Consider the following 19,924-nt stretch of genomic DNA (forward strand, 5'->3'; position numbering starts at 1 on the left):
CAATGTTTTTTTTACAGGCATTGTATACATAGCACACTGATGCAGCATGGGGACTGTGGGCCTTCAATCATTGTCACTGTGGCAACAGTCAAGTGCAAGGCATGCTGGGAACAAGTCATGCTAAGAGCATAAACAGACCTACATTTTCCTGTACATCATAAACACATGGAACTGACATAACCCACTAATTACTTTGCATCTATTCCTGTAATTTAGTCCTTCATGCAAATCAGCAAAATGCACTTCTTTATGTCTCAGCAAAGAAAAAAAGTAAACTTTATTTTAAGATACATCGGCTATCAGTATTCACTATTTGTGTTGTTGCTTTACTATCATCCTTGTCAGTACAAGCATGGTCAGGTGACCCACATATCACCAAGATTTTGCCAGAGTTCATGTGAGATGCACGTTTCTGTCACTGGGTTACTCTATTATTAGGGAGGGGTCTGTGGAGTGCCATATTTTTCCTTGCCAAAATTATGGTGCAACATTTTGAATTTCATTATTTGTTGACCAAAGTTTCCTATTTTTGCGATAAACATTGTAAAAAATGATGCAAGTTGTTTTCATGGCAGGTGACAAAAGTTGGGTGGATTGTAATTTTATGCACAATTTGTTGATTACCAATCACAAACTGGTTGTGTAGGGAGGAGAAATTAACTGACTGTTATTCCAGTTTGATAGAAAACTTTTATTTGGAAAAAAGAAATGCATGTCAACATTCATACATAGTGATATAAAGTTATTCTAACTCCCTGTACTTAGAGTTATTGAAAATGCTGATAGAATATAATATTAATATTATTTATACATGGAGATAATACCAGTACATCTCTATCTTGTCCTGTATGGTGTCCCCCCCCCCGCAAAAAAAAGCACGCAATCTTCTATACTGTACACTTTTATGTATGGCTATAAAAAGTACTGTATATTAGTGTATGGTCTCGCTAACTCATTGGAAAAACAAAGATCTCAAAATCTTGTGTTCACATTGACGTTTTTTTGGTGTATGGCGTCAAAGGATGACGCGCACAATGGCGCCGACTAATTTGAGGCTCCCAGTCCACTTACAACCCTATTGCGAATAGTTGCCGAGTGACAGCGTTTAAGCCCGGTTTAAAACGTGCGATCTCTGAAACTATTAACGCGTTGACTCGATTTTACCAAAAAAACTACAATAAGATTTGTTTACGACAATACATGAAGGTTTGCCTCTTCAGCCCAACTCCCTGGAATTATGTGTTTACGAAGCGAAGTAACGTACATTCATACTAAGTGTGGATAAAATGACTGAATTCAAACCACACCATCTACTATAATTACAGAGTATCGCTATCAAGGGATAAACCTGTAGAAAATGCAGGAAAGCAACATTGTTAAATAATTTTATTTGCCTCATTATAAATTCATAAGTACAACTTGCGTCTCTTCGAAGGCTGTAACTGACGTATAAATCTTTGACAAAATTTTCAATATTATGAAGATTTAAATAAATACTTTTCAGTCTCCTTTGAAATTTTGGAAGCAATGATCCAGTAAAAAAAAAACGTTCGGCTATAGCTGATTGTTTATTTTCACCTGTGGCAGACATCGCTTAGAAAATAGTTCAACGTTCCCAACCAGTGTTTTATTATTATCTGAGCATAAACAGATGTGGACAGTATGTTAGTACCCACGATTGTTAGTTCATCTAGCTCCATGGTCTACCCAAGCACAGTTCCTGTGACCTAAAGTAACCACGGGTCAAATGCTCGTCACGTGACACAACTTCCAATCGGAAGTCGTGTCATTTATTACATGGACTTTTAAGCTTGCGTACTATATACTAGAACGTTCCCGTATTATATTAGATAGGGCAACTCCCCGGTCACGTCATGGCAACGTTTTTAATAAAATTATTAGGCTATACTAGTATTTCCACCTCTGCGTCATGAAGATAGTGAGCAAATCCAACAAGACTTAACTGTAGACTATAATTCTATGATCTCACGTGACACTTTTTAAATCTACAAATAATTAATTATTAGTGAGGCTGTTTTCGGAATGCAATCTTAGCTGTCAATGTCAACCTGCCTTGGTGACACGATTATTTTCGTTGGGTAAGATTTGGCTTTTTAGAAACAGCTGACAAATTATATTCTCACTAAAATTTACGGCAATCTGACCCTCCCGAATCATGATACGACGGTGAACTCTTTTTAATAGCATGGACTGACGGCACTGACAATGAACATATTTACACAGTCTTAACATAATGGAAATAAACACTCTTGGGTTGTGTCCATTAGTATTGTCTTTCAAAATTGAATTGAGAAAACCATAACAGCAAATAATGATTAAATCCATTTGTTTCACTAATTAAATTTTCCAGCCATATTCATTGGACTAGAATGGTTTTAAACTAAAAGAAATCTACACAATGAATGATTACACAAAACTCAAAATACTAGTAGATAGTATTTCTGATCTTAAAGAGCGGTAATCGTCGCGCTACGCATGCGCGAGATATGGGTTTCAAACTAGTCTCATACCAGTATATGAGCAAAGATGGCGACTTTTACTGTTCTGGAGTATAAACTGAAGCGTTACCAAGCTTTAAAGGGCGGCAGTCGTCACGCCGCGTTCTGTTCGATATGGGACTCATAGCGACGTACACAACGCGTGTAAAATGCATTGTTTATTTACATGAAATTCGAACACGGGCTGCGCGACGACCACCGCGCTTTAACTATGTAATTTATTCGGTGTTTGGAAGGCATCGAAGTGTCACGGGTGGTATTTAGCTAATGTAGCGCCAAGGTCCATACTCGTACTTGTGATTTCCATTATAAGAGCGCATTGGATTGTGGGAAAATCAATGTTTATCAACACAAATGCCACACATGCGTAGCACGATTACCACCGCCATTTAACCTCAGACAACCAATATTGCTTTAACATTTCTTGTTTCTTTCATAGTTTGTTTATTATACCGATTAAATTTTATGTCGGAGGTGACCAGACTAAAGGGCGCCGAGTCGCGGTATAACTAACATTTGACGTTAGACCGGCTCCAGTTAGTAAGACCATGGAGGTAATAAGAATACTAGTTATGCGGCCTATTTGGATGTGGAACTTCACCCCACGACCCCGTGCTAAAAACGCAAAGGCTCATGGGTATATATTTGTTTGTGAACAATGACACGCTATGTCCATCTGACGCATGCGCAAGTGCCGACTCCCCGGCTTTAAAATTATTTATTCGACGGGCCAACAATGGAAAAACGTGCATCAAGTATCTCGCCTCTGAACTCTCGCAACTGAAACACAATGCTGGACTTTTATGTATAAACTCCAAAAAAAAATGTTTTAAGACCACAGTCCATCAACAGTCCCTAAAAGACTTTTCATTATAACTTGAGAGGCTGATTTGATTTGTCTTTAAAACTACATTCGCGCTCATGCGAAGGTGACATAAAACTGCTTTTAGGGATGTATGCAGCTGCCCCTTGAAGGGAACATTGTTCCGTTGTATATTGTTGTTATTGTAACTTGAATATATTGTTTATTGACAACACACATTGCGGACAAGCCGTTATGACAATAAGTATACAAACCCATTATCAAAAGTAATTGTTACCACTGTGATTACAGACTCCATCTGTCAGCTCTGAACGAGATGTCATAACAGTTGTTGTGATTGGTTCTTTTCACAACGCATCATTCGTCAGCCCCCAATCACGTACACCGATTCGCGTGTTTGACAACACTCGTTTAGTTTAGGATTTAAAACATGTGTCGGTGAGATATGATTGTTTAGTGTGGTTTACTTTTTTAAGCACTGTTTCACCTGTATAAGAACCGGTTCACTGCCATCACTTTCAATCCCACTGTGGTCGCTGACCCATTCACGGTGACCTACACGGCACCACAATAACAGAGTAATAGATTTCCCGTCATAAATGATAAACACGTACTTCAAGTTGAGCGCAACTTGGCGGCTGACTCACTCACATCCTGTCCAGCTTTTCAGAGTATCGTACCAGCCAACGAATTTCTGAATACTGCCGTTGTCAGGACTTGACCAGAAATCGTAAACAAATTAGAACAAAAACACGGATATTACGTTATCTGTCAGTCCACAAACAAATCTCTCCTCTATTTCTGTTTCACTGCGAGGATTTCTACCAACGTGAACCGTAGACACTGAGACACTCCACGATCATAGTATTCTCGGTGTGTAAATGGTGGCGCTGTTTCCTCACAAGCTGATTGATTATTAAGTGGGTAGCCTGTATACATTACTGCCCTGCTGCGTCTGTTCATTCGTTCACAATCTTATTGTTCCGGCGATTTCGATATGAACTCCTGGTCATCGTACAGCAGCGGCCGACTGGGTCGGAATAGCTCGGGATCGCCAAAATTCGCAGGATATACACGCAACGGTAAGTGTTAGTTAACCTGTGGGGACATTTCTCACGACTTTCTGAGTAGATATCTTATTTGTCTTGCCATACGCTCTGACAGCGACTGTTTTTATAATCGGAACCGTCCTCTCTTTCTTTTCCTTTGTTGTCGGGGATGCCGAATTTCACGCTTTAAAATCAGGATATGACAGGACTACAGAAAAAGAGGTAAGTTCTCGATTAATTTTTAGTTTTTTTTTCAATCGGTTTTACTCTCTTCCATTACTATTACGGCATGACGAACTCCATACATTTATCATATTACCTTTTATTTGGCCCCAAATAATCATATTAAAGATCCGCTATTAACAATCTCCTAATCTCATTTCCATAGAAACGGCTTAATTAAATTTTGATCCCGTTTTCTATTTTTTTTTTTCATTTTAAAAAATCCACGCCCGACTTCTTTGTTATTACCATGCACGGTTATTTTCACTTGTCCATGTCGTTACGTCAGATTATTAAATTGAATTTATGATGGAGCATCGTGTAGGTAAAATGGGTCACGGATTTCTTATATGACGTCATGCTTGCAGCCGGAATATGTTATTTTTTTGTTTCCATTCCCGAAATGATGAATGATGAATAAAACATGATGCGTCAATGACACGTGACTTAAAGGGCTGAGTTCATCTTATTTTTGTTTTGTTATCATTATCACATCTAAGACTGCGAACTTTTGAACTTGGTGGATATTGGCGGTAATAAAATCTGATGGCCCTCAAATCATAAAGGAAGCCGTAAAGATATGTCTGACCATGGAGCTAAAAAGGAGCTTGATCTGACACATGCGCGTGAAATGCGACACTAGTTCATAACGTGATAAATTTCATTGAAATACCCTGGTTCATCTCAACCGTTTTTGAGGTCACGTACTACATCTGCCAATTAGTCAACGTCTTGTGTGCTATATGGATTCGTCAAAATAATTACATGTGCAAGACCGGTGTAAGTGTGACATCGTTTTAATGATCATTTCACTTGCTAGTATAGGATACTGAGTTAAGGGCTTTGTTGTCGCAGTGTTTGGAGCAGGTGCGCATGCGCTATCTATTTAGGGCAAATTATGACAATATCACGCGAGAGATGTACCTGTGTGTTTATTGAGGTCATCTCATTCTGACATCTACTATAAAACCGTGGAATAACAATCCCCGTCTCCGCGAAATACACGTATGCCATTATACACGTTTAACCTAGTTGTAAAATAATTGCTGTAGTTGGACAAAAGACCAACATATGTCAATTGTCAAAACTTAAATTCCGTATTGTTTATGGTCCACTGAGTGGCTAGAGCATTGACTGTACTTTTAATTCAATTATAAATAATATACATTTATTCCAACTTGGCTTACTCAAAACACACATTGATTTGAATTGAAGTTTGTCTCATTTGTATGTCTTTCTTATATAAAGTCTATACGAAGCTTCCCTTGAAGTAAGTTGGTGGTCACATAATTATAATTATTTAGATTCAGTTTATCTCCTATGAAGAATACGTTCATTGATTTGTATCTCAGACCCCAGAAACAGCGAGATAAGCTGTCCATGTCTATGTCGCGCGTGTTTTTCTCGCCACGTCCTATGACTGTGTTTTGATTTCGACTCATTAAATTATTAACTCTGTGTGTGTAGTAGACATACTGTACTGTATCGTTTATATATATCTGATATCTACACTTCCTGTAAGGGATATCCCAGGTTAGGATTACTGAGTTCTATGCTAATAAAGCAGCATATCATAACATTGCCGAGGCAGCTACATAAACACGTAACCCCCCTAAAGGAGACCTCGGCGTGCGATTCACATCGTTGAGTATTGTACGTTAATTTGGAGAAGTACTCAAAATAAACTTATGAACTAGTAATCAAAACAAACTTATGAACTACTAGTACCCTCTCCAGTAATACTGATATGTGGACGACACTGTAACCAGTAGAGTCACATTTATTTGGTGGTAGATTTATTTTACCTCGCCTCTGCCTCAGGACGTTCCGGCGGGCGATCCGATTTAAATTACCACATTTCTCAGCATCACTCCAAGTCAGGACTATGTGATAAACGTCAGCCGCCAGAGGGGACTGTAACTGTTTACTTGTAAGTTCAACTATTAATTTCACGGTTTAATATTCCCTAATAGATTCTGTCTTAGCATACGTGTACGGTATCACCGAACCCCTGTGAGCTTTCCCACCGTATATTAATAGAGGTCTTTGATTCGCCATCAGCTGTTAAAGTAATCACAACGGCTGTGCTGCGTCCTAGCCAACTGTATGCATGACTATTACTGCTCAAAGTGCCAGGTCATTTTATCTGACAGAAAAGTAAACCATTAAAGGGTGGGAAAAATGGCGAAATAAATCCTGTTGTTATGTCAAAGAGGCCCAAATCCCGATGGACTTGTTTCACTTTTTCGCTGAGCTTGTCCGATTTTACAGCTCAAAAAATAAACAAAACGGTTAAATATGTCATTTTTTTATTGGAGGGAAATATCACGAAGTGTTTCAGATGTATTAAATGCCGAATCACGGACTTTATAGAGTTTACGGCGAGACACAAACTCAATTTAACGACAGGCTGTATTTATTATGATTCTTCCCGACTCTGTTCATCGGGGACATCTGTAATTACGCTGCTCACTGACGCATGCGTGATCGCAAGAACCGTTCCACGTTACTAATTTGTTTTGACGGCGAATGCATGTATAATTTATATGAATGTACATCTCACCATAAATGCGATGTAATATAATAAAACAACAGTAAATTGAATAAAATAATCTAAATACTTTACACGTGTACATTAATATATCTAACGCAAACTAGACATAATTACTATGGGCATATTGTTTTTATGTAAAACGAAAATTAATCAAAATAAACAATAAATTACTGTGTTCGATTTGTTTATTTCATACTAAATAATGAACCGTGGAAGAACATACTAATTAATTGTTACCGTGCATTTAAGTGACAATGCATTGTTTATAACCCTGGCCACGGCACTACGTGTGTAGCAAGACAATAAAGAGAAATAGTGTACATATTAATTTATTGGAATAAAAATGCGACAATTTTAACTACTGTAAAACAAAATTAAACAGGAAAATAAATACTATAATAATATTGTGCGATTGTTGTTGCTAGATGTGAATGTGAACACCACGTAAACAAAGTATTTGTATAATTGTAAATAATTGTGAATAATTGTAAATTAACAGTAGATCAATTAAAATAGGATCTGTATTCACTAACATTTGAATGCATCATGAATTTCTCAAGTCGGCGTGCGTAATAAATTAAGATTTAAAGTTGATTGTGGCTCATTTGAAAGCCGCCGGAAATTGCAACCATATACTAGTACAGCACGCATCGAATAATGTGAATACATTTAGGTCGATTGGAAATAGAGGTAGTATTATGGTTATAAATAAACGGTATTAAACAAGGGGGTCTATCAATTTCTACATGCACGCGCGTCTGGCGTTCCCGTCTCTCAGGGGAGAGCACTAAACATGCATGATGCTTTTAGCTTATTTTTGAGTCTATAGTGTTATCGAACTCGTCGCCAATTACCCCAATTTCGGTGTTTATTTTGTGCAATAAACATCGCAGATAATTTTCAAATTGTCGGATATTGTTCATGGGTATAACAATTGCAGAGACACATCCGTCTATGGAGTTATGAATGGCGTGTGGTATCCATGGAAACGAATTGATTCCAGGATTAAAGGGCTTGCTACTGCCATACTGCATCGCTGTTGAAGCTTTCGTCACATGGTCTGGATTTCAAAGCTTGAATTAAAATCATTAGTATCGTATTTTCTTGGTCACTCGGCTATGATTAGAATGATAGGAATGTTTAGCGTAAAAGATGGAGTACGTGAGATATTATACGACATTTGTAAACTGCGAGGAAATCAGCATGATACTAGATTCCGAGCGTTATACCGAACGTAATTGTAATAATGATGCCTTTCACGGGAAGTTGTCATTGAAACCACAGTTTATTTGGATTGGGAAACGGCCGGAACTATCCCCGCGGCTGGATTGTGGGTAAAATGTAAGGAAATAAGCAACACTTGCAATCGTATTATTTGTTCTCACGCTGAATTCAATAATAAGCGTGTATCTCAATTTTAACGTCTTGTTCTCCTTTGAGATCATCCACAGGGAATAATTGTCAAAATAGAATACAGAAATATTAAAACGCATAAATTATTTTCAAAATTTTTAATTCCACGATTTTCGCTGAAAGTAAAATCCGCTAAATTAAATCCACGTGAACATGTGAAATCATTACTAGTTCATTTCAAGTTAAAACATAGAGCATATGCTCAAAATATCAACACAAAGTAAGTTAAATAACAATGAAAACTAAAGCATTAAAATATTTAGATATTATTGACAATTAGGTCTACATTTGTGTTCGATAATCCGTATTCAATACACATGGATATGAGCTATACTAATGTACATGCGCTTTGCATTAATAGTACGTACCGCCAATACAAAACATTCACATATAATGTACAGTGTCACAACAGTACAATGTACGATATGTGTACAAGTATTGAATATAAATAACAAAAACAATATATCATTTAATGCCTCAGTATTAATCATTAATCATTAATTATTATTAATTTATGAGAGGTGAATGATACATTTAATTTCCCGTTTTTTATAAGCCGGGCACATAATTTCGTATTGAAGGGGATGAGCCGGTGGTTATTAGTTTTCCGCATGCGGTCTGTTGATGAAAGTACCACAATGCAAAGGGCCACAAGAAGGACGTCACGGTTGGACCTGAAAAATCCGGATCACGTGACAATATCTGGGTTTCCAAATGCTTTCTAGTAACATTGTATGATATCGTATTTTATTCTGAAGAAAATTAGGTAAATTTACCAAAAAAATTACGTAAATTAAATATAAAAGCCTTGAAATAAAATTAGCGATGTTATAATGACAAATACAAATTATATCGAAAAATGCTAAAAACAACAACATGTATAAGATTCGGTAAATGCATACATGGTTGGTTATATCATGTAAACTCCAACATTTATAACGATATATTGAGAATAAACTTTCTGCTTTTATAGTAACTTTGCCATACTCCAAAGTTCACAAAGCGGTCGGAGATTTACGACGACGACTTTCTGTTTAAATATTTAAATGCATATTGAATTTGCGAAATAACGGGGGCACTTAACATGAATACGGAAATGGGACATTCACGTTATGCTAACTAGTATCATAAACATATACCTCCATGCTAGTTTCAATCACAGTCCCTCAACGCCACCAAAACCAATACAAGGTGTTGCGGGACTGTGTATAAACGTACGGGACGCAGACTGAACGATTGACGGGGGTGGGGGTATTTGTGTAAAACAATCATGACTCCATGATCTGACTCTAGCAACATACTTGAACGTATCTCGTCGCTGAGGAGAAGTTAAAGGTCATATATATTGAATGTTTATGACTTATCAGAGATACGGTTTGTCACAAAAACAAAGCCAAGGACGTGGCGTCCCGGGACGAACCGACGCGAGCCGGGGGTGTAGACAACACAAACCAGTATGTGGGGCGTACATTCTACGGCCAGTGAATCATGAGTACACTTCCTATTTCCCTCTCAATGACGTAATTACCATCGTTAGTCTGATATTCAGACCAGTCCGAGTTGAGATTCACCAGTCACGTGATCACATGCTTTAAAGGCGGGTGGATACGGAGGTCACCTGTTGTGTCCCATATCACTGCTGTATCTCAAAGGGGCTAGTCAAAATGGAAGATGTTACCGACGAAAGTGGCATCTCTTCCCAGGAAGACGATAGTACATCTTACTCTATTCTCGGAGACAAGTTGAAGTTCAACCCGACAGTGCTGAAGTTATCACGTTCACAACCTGTATCATTTCTTTCGCAGGAGCCGTCTGCCTCGCCACTTTCCAGAGACCGGGACTTCCGCTCATCGGGCAGGTCTACCGATTACACCAGCCGGTCTACCGAGTTATCTAGCAGCAGAAGCGAGTATTCCAGCCGCGTCGGCGATCTCGGCACCGCTACTCGCGATCTAAACAATCACGGCCGATCCAGCTCGACTACATCTGTGTCGTCATCGATGTCGTCATTGGCAGACAAAGATTCAAGAGAGTACGTCGGCTTCGCAACGCTACCCGATCAAGTTCACCGCAAATCGGTGAAAAAAGGATTCGAGTTTACGTTAATGGTAGTAGGTACGTATGTAGTTATATTAAATTCATGTAAACAAGTCTACACCTAGAGTCACAGCTGGGTAGTTATTTCCACTTAGTATAAACAAATAACTGCGCCAACTACATTTTAAAATAAATCACAATATATAACCGTAGCACTTTCCCCGTTCACATTATATTGTCGGGTTCAAGCAGACTAAACAACTCAACGGGCGGCGTAGCAAACATTGGCAATATATCAAATACTTGTCCTCCAAAGCAGTACAATAATACAATGAGAAATCCTCTAATATATGTACATGTATTTTGACACTGCCTTTACTGTTCTTGTATATTTCTACCAGTACCAACAAATCGCCGGTCACATCGAGCTGATATTCTTTAATATACATGTTTTCAAATCAGATAGCGAAGTATTTTTTTTTTCGTTCCACATCAAATAAACAACATGCCGGAAATCATATTGCATTAAACTTGAAAAACAACAGGAAATCCATTGATTTGCTACCAGTTAGTCGTTATATAGTATAAAAACCGACGTGACGAACGCATATTATCAAGCTTTAACAGCGTTTTAAAATGACTGCGCTCTTTATTCCGTAAACCCCTGAATAATGCACTTTCACGATTCGGTGAAAAGCGTTGAGACGCGAATTGCTCTAAATAACACTTGACATGTCTGTGCCCTCCCCCGAAAACAAAGTTGGTTTCTCGTATTGTCTTTAGAACAGTTGTTCTGCGTTCTTTAACTTAAATTTTTACTTAAACTCCTCTATTCAATTGTTACTGTATCTACAGTAGAAACCCGTCGAGCTTGGAATAACGATACACTCACTGGTTTGCGAATTGCAGCAATATTTGAAATAACTAAATCACAGTAAAAAAAACAATAGCTGAGTAAAAAACACGCATACCTTTGTTAACCTTTGACCTCTCCCGATGTAATAGATACGTGACCCATTTTCGCGTTAACGACACACTTGGAAATGCAATAAATACACAGGACTGACTGATTTGTTGCATTTTAAATTATTTAAAAGAGACGCAGTCGCCACACCGCGTCATGTACGATATAGGTCCAATGTGACGTATTAAAAGGCGGTAGTTGTCGTGCCACGCATGCGCGAGATATATGGGTCTCACATTAGGTATTTTTTAGTTGATTGGAAGGTATCGAAGGAGTCACCGGCTGTACTGAGTGAAAGTCGCGCCCAGGTCAAACCTCATACTTGTGATTTTCATTAGAAGAGTGCATTGGATTGTGGGAAAATCAAAAACGCGTTGTACGACGAATATGGCTACCCTAGTCAGTTGTATAGTACTATTAATTTGAAATGACCATCATCTCGTAATAATTTGTTATTCTTCTCATTTTCACAGGTGAATCTGGTCTAGGAAAATCGACACTGGTAAACAGTCTGTTTCTTACAGATCTCTACAAAGACAGAATTTTGCCCAGCGCAGAAGGTAAGCAGAATTAAGGATAAGGAATCATGTTTATTGCCACTTATATTCATTTACCTATGTTTCTCATTAAAGATCACATTTTACATCTTAAATGTGTATAAGTTACTGTTACTTATTCTCGAATAAAATCATGTTTTTGTTTGATTAGTTTAAAACATGCATTTTTTTTTATTTGTTCTCACTTAAAGTTTTACTAAAATAATAGAAAGTAAGTACTGTCTATCAACATCAAATTCAGAAAAATAACGCGTATCGCAAAATCTCTGAAAAGTCATATGTGCAGACTGATGTGGACTCTTGCACAATGTATGTGGACACTTTTTGAATAATTCAGTAATTATGCAAATTGCAGAGAAATGCATGAATCAAGCCATCCAAACAAAAATATTTCCTCAGTTTGGCTAATTTAGACGCATTTTAATGGGTTCTATACGAGCTCAGATAACAGCAAAAACATTTGTATATGAGATATTAAATAGGATATCAAAATTGTACAAAATAAAAAGGGGTATACTATATAGTTTCAGAAAAGCAGAATAGGTAAATTTTGATCAATAATATCACACGAACAAAAGTATCATCCTTAAAACACAGATTATGGTAGATGTATATATGTGTACAAACACACGTATTTAAGGTAGAGATGCAGGTTCGTGGGCACTTGGGAGTGAAATCTTTTTTTTTGCTTTTTATTATCCAAACATTCTTGGCTATAGACTGTTAAAATTTTGTAGAATTGTGAATAGTGGAACATACTCAAAAACGATTTTAAAATATAGATAACAGCTGCAAACATTCTCTCTTTTGAATGCAAGGCAAGATTTAGCAAGGCTGTACATACAAAATAAAAAAGAAACATGGTGAAAAAAGAAATGACGGGATCTCCATATTATGCACTATATTTAACTTTTAACAAAACGATAATACATTTAAATTTGGAACTGTTACAGCCATTTTAATTATGAGTATTAGCAAACTTCTTACTGAGTGAATTGTTATGCAAATTAGCAATTATCTCAGCTTCTTTTTGTCAATCTTCAAAACGCCGTCGGGGCATTGTTTTTGGTTGAACAGTGTTACAACAATCGTACAGACAACTAGCCTTGGTGTTAATTTATGCATAAACTTGAAGTAGTAAAATTTGAGCTGCTGTCCTGCAAAATTGACAACTGGTAGACAGATTTCAAGACGGCACTTTCTTCATAGTAAACATATATACCCATAAACCAATAAACAGAAGCATGGTTTAGAAGCTAATTTTTAAAAATCACTTTTGACCAAAAAAGCACATTTTTGTGCACATTTCAAACTACAGTGTCCGAAAATATATAGTTTTGTGGACAAGGAGGTCTTCTTGGTTTCCTAATTAACTAATTAAAATACCTGTCAGGTAAACTGCATCTCTACCTTAAATCACTACATGTCTCTATACACCATAACGTGTATACATCAAATAATGTCATCTAACGAATGAGTCATGTATTCAGTGAAGCAATTATAATGCATATCGCAACGTCACGTTTTTTTAATGATATTTAATTAAGCATTCTCCATTCTACAGAACGCATCAGTAAAACCGTACTCATACAGAAGTCAACAGTAGAGATAGAGGAACAAGGAATCAAATTAAGATTGAATGTTGTCGACACTCCGGGTTTTGGCGATACCGTCGATGGGTCTGAATCGTGAGTATACTAGTAGTTATCTAACCAGTCGCGTTTTAAGTGGAAATGTACATACACCTAGGTGTATTTATCAAACATGCATCGTCTGTTGTTGAGTTTTAAAAAGCGTATCTTTTGTACATGTGTATGATGTAATTTAGGGGTCGTCGAGCCGCATCATAACGCTCAGTCATCGCCCTTAATAAATTAGCCTAACATGTAGGTGTGAGTAGACCCTACTAACCCTACCGTGTTGGGTTTGGAGTACCGCGCAACTCACATGACCTTGTCAGGCTAATATATAATTAACCAATTTAATTAATTGATTAAATCGTTTTTTATATCATCGTGCGTAGTATTGCGAACAAGGTATAAAATGTACGTACAGCATAACTACTATGTTTAGTTTCATGGGAAACACAATTGGGATATATCTCAGCTTTACAATCCATCAATTTTGTTACTGTGTTGCATGTGTGACAATGTATTCACAGAAAAAATGTTGTCACGTGATAGTATTCTGTTCAATCACCAGATACAGGATGTTTCTATATACTAGTATATCTCGTAACTGTAAACCACTTTTCCTAATTAGAATAATTGCCATGTATGCTAAGCTCTCAGCTGGTTTTGCTTTTTTGTTTATTTATTAATTAAAGTTAAACTTAATTTATTAATTAATTAAATCTTCAATCACAGACGATAATTAATTAATTTGTTTTTTCACTTTTCCACCATGCAAATGTATGCCACGTGCTTGCGGTGCATTGTGGGTATATATGTAATGAACTATGTGCCGAATCTTTCAGATGGAAGCCTATAAAAGACTACATTGATAAACAATATGAACAATATTTTCAAGACGAGAGTGGTTTGAATCGTAAGAATATCGTAGACAACAGAGTACATTGCTGTTTGTATTTTATATCGCCATATGGAAGAGGGTGAGTGAAGATTTTTCTCGTGTCTTTTTAATAATGATTAGAATCCTGTGCGCGCATGCGCACTATAAAAGTAAGGAAACTGATTTCCATATAAATAAACGGATATCCGCTTCAACAATTTTGCAAGTTGTTTTACCGATAACACATTGATACACAACATGCAAGGTGATGGCAGTCCAAATTCAAAAATAGAACGCAGTGGATTGTGGGTATGTATGGCAGTGAAGCACTGATGATGACCGTATGGGGCGCTCTTCTCGTCACCTGTTATGAGTCACCCATTCGTGCTATGAGTCATCGTGACGCAAACTAACAACTGGATCAAGAGGTCAAGGTGTTTAATCTGGCTGAAGTCTTTCCATGAATCAAATTGTTTCTTTTTTAGTTATAAAAACTAAGAAATAATTTGGAAGCGGCATTGTGAATCACAGATGTCTATAGCATAGCTGATATAATAAAAGTTCTGTAAACCAGTTCAATCCGGTATGAACCAGCTACAAATAAGTCAGTTGTTACCAAGGCTCATAGGTATACCAAATACCAATATTGAAAAAAAAGCAGTTCCAAACTAAAAAGATGCGCAACGAGAGAATTATTAACGGTTATTTTGGTGAATACCCTATCTATGCACCGTGTTTATATAATTTGAATGTTGTTACAGGTTACGACCCATCGATGTAGAATTCATGAAACAGCTACACACCAAAGTGAATATAGTCCCAGTCATCGCTAAAGCAGACTGTTTGACGCCACTGGAAGTGCAGACGCTGAAGAGAAGGGTAAGATATGATCGCCACGGCTCTGTTTGTTTAGCAAACACATTAAAAATGTTCAACATAAAACGAAAGTTTCATGACCGAAAAAGATATGTTTATTTAAAAAAACGCTCAAATATATGTAGTTCGAAGTTCGAGACATGATTATAATATAACATATAGAGTGTAGTGTTTAAATGTTGTGTATATTAATGATGGGAATGTATTCTCACGTGAAAACATCTCTACGCGCACTTCGAAGTCCATCACGTGACGTAAAATCTACATAAACTATAATTAATGGATATCCTGTTATTTTTGTTGCACTAGATTCTGGACGATCTCGATGTTCACGGGATTCAGATCTATGAATTTCCAGACTGTGATTCAGACGAAGATGAAGATTTCAAACAACAAGACAAAGAACTCAAGGTCAATAGTCTGTCATTTTCAATTTATAAATGTCCCTTTCTCGCTTTCTCTTCATCCTTGACTGCCACGTGGTTACTCGTAACTGGTAACCACAGTCAGCTAGCATGTGCGGTTCTCCAGTTGAGTCAGCCTGCCCTTGTCATGCTGAGACTGTTGTTTCTATGCGACAACCGACATGGTACTTCTTATACACTTATAACAACCTGTAGTCAATCAATCAACCAACCAACCAACCAATCAATCAATCAGTCAATCGAATGTTTAAATGTTTTGTGAGTTTATCTGGGTCTGATCTGTTGATTTACAGGCGAGTACACCCTTTGCTGTGATTGGTAGCAATACTATAGTAGAAGCCAATGGTAAACGAGTCCGAGGCAGACTTTACCCATGGGGCATAGTAGAAGGTAGGTCATAAATATGACATCACATACATTGTCAAACCAGCACTGAGCTGACGGAATACATAGTTATTGATTGAAAAACAACATGTTATTTGTTCGTAATTGAAATGATAAATCTGTTTTCTTTTTATATTTTAGTTGAAAATCCAAAACACTGCGATTTCGTGAAGTTACGTAATATGCTTATAAGGTATTTATCGTCAGGATTTATTTTGGACACATATCTTCACGCACTGTGATAGCTCTCGTCTTTGCAAGTGCGCCCTCACTTGATAGCACTGACTAAACTTTCGTATATTTTCAGAACTCATATGCACGATTTAAAGGAAGTGACGTGTGATATACATTACGAGAATTATCGACTCCAGCGTATAAAGACAACTGGTCACCCATTTAATCCGGTTAACGCACGTGACAGGAAGTATGTTATTTATATCACGTGATCACATTACATCACATATATCTTGTACTAGTATCTTATATCGTATTGATAGAATATTATCGATATTAAATGTATATTATTTCAATATATCAGCATTAATATATGATATCATATTATATATTACTAGTATATAGTATATCATAAACATATCGCACTGCTTTTTCGTGGTTGATGGTAACCGTACATCGCATTGTGATTTTTTTTCTCAGTAAACTCAAGAGAGACTCTGCTGCAAGTTACGATGGAGAGACGGACCGTTTATTGTTAGAAAAAGACGAAGAAATCAAGAGAATGCAAGACATGTTACAGCGAATGCAGGATCAAATGAAATCACAAGGAATGAACAACAACAATAACAACAGAAAACCAAACGGCAGAGTGTCATCCAGGGACCTATAAATCAGTCAACTATGCGCGCACAGCTTACATACTCTGACGTAACGGGCAGTTTTCCATATTCGGCAATCTCTAAGTTTCGCAATAATCACGTGACTCTTGTAGTGCTTTCGATTTTTAGAAACTGAAACAAATCGTCACCAATTTGTGACTTGAGTAAAACTCCAACGTTTTTGGAATAGGGGATTTTCCATTCAATGCGAGATCTCGCGTATTGTGTGAAAGGCGCGCGCCGAACGATTTGATTTTGAATTTAAGTTTCGTTTTTATAGCTCAGTATCAAAATGCCGATTTCTGAAAAAGGGGATATTGTACTGTAGATATACCCCAACATACTTTTATGTTTGTTGAATCCCACGCGATGTTTAACGTCATTACTACGATGCGACCTTTGTTTGTTCAGCTTTTACGTCAGATTTCGCGCATAACGTGAGATCTCGCTGCGAATAGGAAATGTTTTATTAAAATAATTCAGAACATGAAGTCTCGCCATAATACTATCCCTGAAAACGTTCTTCCCAAATATTCAGCTCTTATACCGCCACCAGCGATCAAAGTCGTTATTCCAGCTATGAACATTGGATGTAAATTAAAGCGGGAGGGTCGTCACCTGCGCACGCGCGGGAATTGAGTCCCAAGCGACAATAACAACACACGCTAAAACGCAAAGGCTCATGGGTAGACGCTTGTTTGTAAACAATGTCATGCTATGACCATCTGGAGCATGCGAAGGTGACAACTCCTCCGCTTTAACATACTAGTAATTCCCAAATTCATGTGATAGTTTAAGTTATTCTAAGAAATCAAATAAGGTGATAATACGATGCATATAATTCTACCAAAAAAAAGACGCACGTATTTTGCAAACTATGAAATATATAATATTCTACAACACCTCGTGTTGATATTTCTCTATATAATACATACAGTGTACGATAATCAAACTACTATCAATACATTTGCAGCATCTTATTTAGTTTAGAGACTTTAATTTTGAAAGTCTTTCTTAATCACTTCTTCGCTAGAGGTCGTTTGAATCAAATGTGCACCTCTGATCATATTAAGAAAGTCGTAATGACTGTCTACTATTAACCCTTAGCAACCGTCATTTGCAATAGGGATGTCGAACATGAAAATACATATTTATTCCATAAACATATATATATATATATTACCTTAGTTTTTCAAATGATTGAAGCAGAATCTTATCTTATTTTATTTTATATTGTTATTTACCGTTTGCATCACAATGACGTCGGAACGTCCAAATTCAAAATCATCGATATATTTATTTTTTAGTATACTGTTTTATTTTGATACGGATTCTTGTTTTTAATGTTGTCACATTCTGTGCGATCAAATTTCCTGCCTCGTTTCACCGGTTACAGATTTCACTATTAGTACATCATTTCTATGATTCGCGCCCTCCGGCGACGAAGCGCTTCCGTGACATATAGGGGTGAAAGGGTCGCCGTTCACAGTGCCGCTATGTCTTGATTTGTAGTCGTTCACACTAAAAGTAGTTTCTTAAATTTTGGTATGTAATAAATGACGAACGACTTCACAATCTGACACACATTTATTAAAAAGATATATTGCTTGTGTCTATTATAAATGTCTTAACTCTTATCGACATTCGCAGGAAACCCTGCGACAGGTTGTTGATTTTTTTTCACTTTTTTTTACAATTTTTTGTTATTCTGTTGCTATGGCAATCGAATCGGGATGGAGCCAGTAAAATTATAAGGGTTATATTTAAACCCGTAAGAAGAAAGTTTATGTCTATATACGTAATTGTTTGTGTTTTATTTATAACGAGAATACTCGCATATCACTGCATTGCTCACTGCCTTTTTCGCCCGTGTGTTTCCAAACGTAATATTATTTTAAAGGTCGAAGGTCGTCGCGACGCGTCGTGTTCAATGTGGGTCCCATGCGACGTGTACAACTCGTGTAAACTACATTTCTTGTCAGCATGAAATTCGAAAGCGTGCTGATCGACGACCACCTTGATTCAAATTGTGTAGGGCTAGATTTTATTATGTTATGATGACCAATTTGTTACTTTAAGCGATGTACTTGTTTTGTATGATGCCCATAGTTTGTGTGTATGTGCACCTAGGTAAAGCCGACGGCTCTAGCGAAATGTAGGTCATACACTGGACAGTGAGTGCAAATATGTTAATTTATAAAATAAATACCTTTTAAAAGTTATTCTTTATGCTATGTAACATTTTCAATGAATTGACAAAAATACATCTAAACTACAATTGAAGAGTCAGTGTTATCTTTACAACGTGGTGACAGGTAATGACGTAATGTGCGTGTCTCAGGCTGTGTCAGCAGGTCTGGGGCATTCAGTTGGTCATACAGCGTAGCTATGGTTATATAACATATGCGTTCAGCTGATACAGTACACTATATTAGCAGTACATTGGTTGTTATGTGATGGACTAGGTTGCTTAGATGAGACTGCGCAATAACGATGACCGAGACAAGAACTGGATCGTTACGGTACGTTTAATTTCAGTGCAAATCACGTGGTAGTCGTAATGAACTTACATTGGATCTTCATTCAAGGTATGCAAATATAATTGTGATTGCCATACTGTAGTATAATAGCGGTTTAGCGTAAACATAAACACTGCCAATCAGAGCAAAGAACACGAATGACCGTCGAAATCTCGTTTGAGAGCGAGAGAGCGTAGCGTTCCCCGTTACTATCGCGTCCAATGTACTAAATACATGT

At 37.1% G+C, this 19,924-nt stretch overlaps 1 protein-coding gene across 2 annotated transcripts; it reads left to right on the forward strand.

Moving 5' to 3' along the window:
* The first annotated feature begins 4,145 nt into the window (after positions 1-4,145).
* On the forward strand, positions 4,146-19,450 carry LOC100375798 (septin-5-like). Of its 2 annotated transcripts, XM_002730912.4 has the most exons (12): positions 4,146-4,424; positions 4,588-4,613; positions 10,386-10,695; positions 12,055-12,141; positions 13,703-13,826; positions 14,615-14,749; positions 15,411-15,528; positions 15,835-15,936; positions 16,244-16,340; positions 16,476-16,527; positions 16,642-16,758; positions 16,989-19,450. In XM_002730912.4, exons 1-12 carry the CDS (start codon positions 4,340-4,342, stop codon positions 17,176-17,178), a joined length of 1,443 nt encoding a protein of 480 aa, XP_002730958.2. In that variant the 5' UTR covers positions 4,146-4,339; the 3' UTR covers positions 17,179-19,450. The 2 variants fall into 2 exon arrangements, with proteins under 2 accessions (XP_002730958.2, XP_085347365.1); XM_085491239.1 differs by lacking the exons at positions 4,146-4,424; positions 4,588-4,613 and having other exon boundaries at positions 10,023-10,695.
* Positions 19,451-19,924: the final 474 nt, after the last annotated feature.

Source organism: Saccoglossus kowalevskii, chromosome 16 (genome assembly GCF_978046115.1).
Source record: "Saccoglossus kowalevskii chromosome 16, keSacKowa6.1, whole genome shotgun sequence".
NCBI classification, from domain to species: domain Eukaryota; kingdom Metazoa; phylum Hemichordata; class Enteropneusta; family Harrimaniidae; genus Saccoglossus; species Saccoglossus kowalevskii.

What these genes read in the sequence shown, in the direction of transcription:
- LOC100375798 (XM_085491239.1), top strand. Translation starts at nt 10,245, where the DNA reads ATGGAAGATGTTACCGACGAAAGTGGCATCTCTTCCCAGGAAGACGAT. An exon ending in GTTTACGTTAATGGTAGTAG is followed by an intron (nt 10,696 to 12,054) that starts GTACGTATGTAG and finishes TCATTTTCACAG; the next exon opens with GTGAATCTGGTCTAGGAAAA. An exon ending in ATATCGCCATATGGAAGAGG is followed by an intron (nt 14,750 to 15,410) that starts GTGAGTGAAGAT and finishes ATGTTGTTACAG; the next exon opens with GTTACGACCCATCGATGTAG.